This window comes from Dipodomys spectabilis, unplaced genomic scaffold (genome assembly GCF_019054845.1).
Source record: "Dipodomys spectabilis isolate Male_0828 unplaced genomic scaffold, ASM1905484v1 ptg000137l, whole genome shotgun sequence".
Classification (NCBI taxonomy): Eukaryota; Metazoa; Chordata; class Mammalia; order Rodentia; family Heteromyidae; genus Dipodomys; species Dipodomys spectabilis.
Window position 1 is genome coordinate 10,574,351 of NW_024870814.1, and position 4,211 is coordinate 10,578,561.

Genomic DNA, 4,211 nt, shown 5'->3' on the forward strand with positions numbered 1-4,211 from the left:
CAATAATAATAAAGTGTAACAAACTCCTCTAAATCTAGGGCCTTGTAACAAAAATCATTTATGTTAGTCTTTGCACAAATCATTTATGTCAGTGCAAAGACTAATTCACAATTGCACTGATATTCCTAATCCAGGCAGGGCTTAGCTTCTTCATTTTGTTGCGGGTCCCTGGTCTTGAGTCCACTGTGTGGATTTGTTTGATCTGGAACAGAGACATAAGAGGAAATGACCACTTAGGATTATATACATGCTGCTGTGGTCAAGCTATTGTCACAAATTTATGTCCAAATATCCCCAGAACAGGACCATGCATTTTAAACCATTTGTTTTATGGCTTATCAAAATACTAATAAACATTTATTCCATTATACTTTCATACGACTGGATCATATAACTGAGAAATAATTATGAATTTGCAGTTTGGCATCCAAGAAAAAAAATTAGTTGTTGTTAATCAGACAAAGTTGTAGTTGTGTTGCTACCATTTTTTTTTTCTTAAAAGGTCTTAATTGAGGTCAAAATCTCCTAAAGCTTGGATTCCAAATCATCCCATGGAAACCTGTTAACTTGTTGAAATGCAGAGCATCATTCCTTGAAGAAAGGTGGATCAGCTAATTTGCACTTGGAACCAGTGCTCTGGGATGATGAGGACATTTCTGGTTTCAAGAAAAGAATGAGTAGAAATGCTAAATTATATATATTTAGATAAACACATATTCCTCCATTATATTCAATATATGTGATTGCCTGTGTATGTGCTTTTCTAGAAAGCTATTTCACTAGCTGACAAATGTTGATTACAAATATTTAATGTAATTTCTCATTTTGTAATTACCATTATTACAATTAATTTCTGTTGATATGATAGTAGAGTCAATAATAATATCTGTAAATGACTCCACGCGTGCTCCATTTGCAGCTCTTAGATGGGAAGTAGTGATAACAACTGACTTGTCAATCATACAGAGAGAGCAGTGTGTTGGAGGCCCCGTTATAATTATTTTTTTCTGATGACTTGTGAGAGACAATGAGTAGCCCAGGTGAGAATTAGAAATCTGATGGGCACCCCTGTATACCCTGTTAAAATTCCTAAGCAGAGAGGAGAACTGAGATTCAACTCTGACATTTCTGTCTGGTCTTCCACAAAATGCTACAACTGTGGATAAACATTGCATTAATTGTTTCTGTTAAGACGATTCCTTAAGTAAGTTAAAGGTATTCCATTAGTTCATATACATTCCAGACCTATACTTCTCCTATAAATGATACCTTGATGAAATCAGAGCATTTCCAACTTCATGCCACTTTTTCCCAGCTGGAATAGAGAGCATCATGGTGAAACAATTTATAGCATCAGAAGCAGATACACACTGGACACTGGTGGAAACTTGAGAATTCCCCAAGTTGTAGCCTGTGAGATGTCATAATTCCAGGTGTCTAAGGTGATAGAAGTGGATACAAGACACACAAGATTGATGTTGCTCTCTTGAATTTTTTTTTTTTTGTATAAAGACACAGACGTTGAACAGATGAAGATAGCATCCATTGAAAAAGGGTTCAGTCTCAGACTTCTGGGAACTATGAACCATATTACAGGGTTTCACCACACTCTCTTAAGTAGAACCAGAGTCCCAGTACATAGAAGCAGAGAATATTGTGCTTTGTGAATTTTGTATTTTCCCCAGGTTGATCCAGCCAAGAGACATTGATCATACTCTGATAATGGCTTGATGGTCAGGCAGGGTTTGATGAACACACAGAGCAGAAGGTAGAAAAGGCACAACTGGGCTTCCAGGTTCTGAACAGAAAGCATGGCAAAAGTTGTAGGCTAGTATGTGTTAAAATGAAGTATTACAAGTTTCATCACAGAGAGAATAATAATCACAGCAGACATTTGATTTTTAGATTTCTGGTTGGTTATAATATTCCTGAAGAGACAATTGCATTTTTCAATAAATACCTAATGGTTTATCTGGTATTTATATTCAGGTAATTATTCTCCTGATTGTTATAGATTGCATTTTGTTGTATTGTCATATACTCTTCACCTCTACTCAGAGTGACTCTAATATAAACCTCAATATCTTCCTCCTAGGCAGACTCACACAATCTGCTGGGCTGCTCCCCAGACCAGCCAGCCATGAGGGCAGCTCACCCAGCCAGATGGGAAGTTTTTGTTCAAGTCTGTATCACTGTGGGAGGGAGATACATACTTTGAAAACAGTAATAAACTCCAACATCCTCAGCCTCCACCCTGCTGATTGTCAGTGTGAAATCTGTGCCTGACCCACTGCCACTGAATCTGTCTGGGACGCCAGATCCTCGTTTGGAAACCAAATAGATCAGGAGGTGTGGAGACTTGCCTGGCTTCTGCAGGAACCAATGCAAATAGGTGTTTCCATTGCTATGCAGAAGGCTCTGACTAGACCTGCAGGAGATGGAGGCTGGCTCTCCCAGTGTGACAGGCAAGGACCTTGGAGTCTGGGTCATCACAACATCTCCACTGGATCCTGAAATTAGAACGAGGCAGAGAGCAAGATTATATATAAACATAGGGAGCAATGCATGCATTACTTTTATTTAGATAAATGTTTCCCCTTATTCATATTCATGATTTGATTTTTAATTTAAAATACTAAGTATTAAAAGCAATATTCTTGCAGCAGAATAGTGTCTCTGGGAGTCAAGTGCAGTAGTCCCACCTAGCAGAGTTTTAACTCAAGCACAGGTTCTAGCTTTCTGGACTGTTCCTCACTCTCTCAGACCTAAACCTCATTGCCCTAGCATGAACATCTAACACATGGGTAAGTTACCAATGGTCCATGAGAGCTCACCCTCCCACCCTCTCTGATTCTTCACCTCCCACTGCCCTTACCATGGATCCAGAGCATTAACAGCCACAGGATCTGAGACAAGGACTTCATTTTTAGGAGTGAAATGAGGAGTCTAGACAGGTCAATGCAAGATCATAGCTGAGCCTTTATTTCAGACTTAGAAAGGAAGGTCCTCCTTAGGGAGCAATATGCTCAGATGGGTGCAACAGTGTGAGAAAATAAAAAGGAACAGTGTCTATTGGCCATTCTTATTTCCGCTTCAGAGAACATTCTCTTTAAGTCTTTAGCCCACTTATTTCTTGGGCAGTTATTTCTTTGAGAATTTGTTGTTGGGGGATTCAATTTTTCAAGTTCTAAGTATAATTTAGATATGTGACCCTAATCCATTGCATGGCTAGTGAAGACCTTCTCCCCATCTGTGGGCTTTCTATTGATCTTGCTAGCTATGTCCTTTGCCATGCAGAAGCTCTTCAATTTCATGCAATCCTATTTGTCCAAACTTTCTTTGATTTGTTGTGTTTCTGGGTCTCTTTTAAGAAAATTTTTGTATGTACCCAGGAGACCTAGGGTTTCTCTGATTCCATCCTGTAATGTTTTCAGAGTGTCTGCTTTGACTTCGAGGTCTTTGATCCATTTGGAGTTGCTTTGGTGCAGGGTGATATATAAAGATCTAGCTTTAGTTTTCTACAAGTGATTAACCAATTTTGCCAGCACCATTTACTGAAGAGGCAAGAAATCCAATAACAACAGATGCTGGAGGGGATGTGGATAGAAGGGAACCTTAATGCACTGTTGGTGGGAGTATAAACTTGTTCAACCACTTTGGAAAGTAGTATGGAGGTTTCTCAAAAGACTCCACATAGAGCTCCCCTATGACCCAGCAACCCCACTTTTGGGCATTTACCCAAATGATCACAAACACGACCATACTAAAGCTACCAGCACAACTATGTTTAAACAGCATTATTTGCCACAGCTAAGATATGGAACAAACCCAGATGGCCCTCAAAAGATGAATCAATCAAAAAAATGTGGTTATATACAAAATGGAATTCTGTGCCTCCATCAGAAAGAATGACATTGCCTCATTTGTTAGGAAATGGAAAGACTTGGAAACAATTATATTAAGTGAAGTAAGCCAAGCCCAATGAAACATAGGTCCCTTGGTTTTCCTTGTTTGCAATAACTAGTATATATCTGAGACAAGGAGAAACAGTCAGATAAGTTGATATTAGGTGAAATGAACCACAAGATAGGATTCAAATGTTTTTTTTTTCCTTCTTGTGATTGTTTCTAACTTACTTATAAGATGCTTTCTTTGTTGCTTTGTATGTCCCTCCCCCATGGCATAACCCGTTTTCACTATTTGATGTTGAT

The 4,211-nt window shown here is 38.7% G+C and overlaps 1 gene segment (V, D, J or C); it reads right to left on the bottom strand.

Annotated features, from left to right (window-relative positions):
- Positions 1-1,269: 1,269 nt before the first annotated feature.
- Positions 1,270-2,961, bottom strand: LOC122116670. The segment is given in 2 exon segments: positions 1,270-2,510; positions 2,876-2,961. Coding segments are annotated over 2 exon segments (381 nt in total).
- Between the last annotated feature and the right edge of the window lie 1,250 nt (positions 2,962-4,211).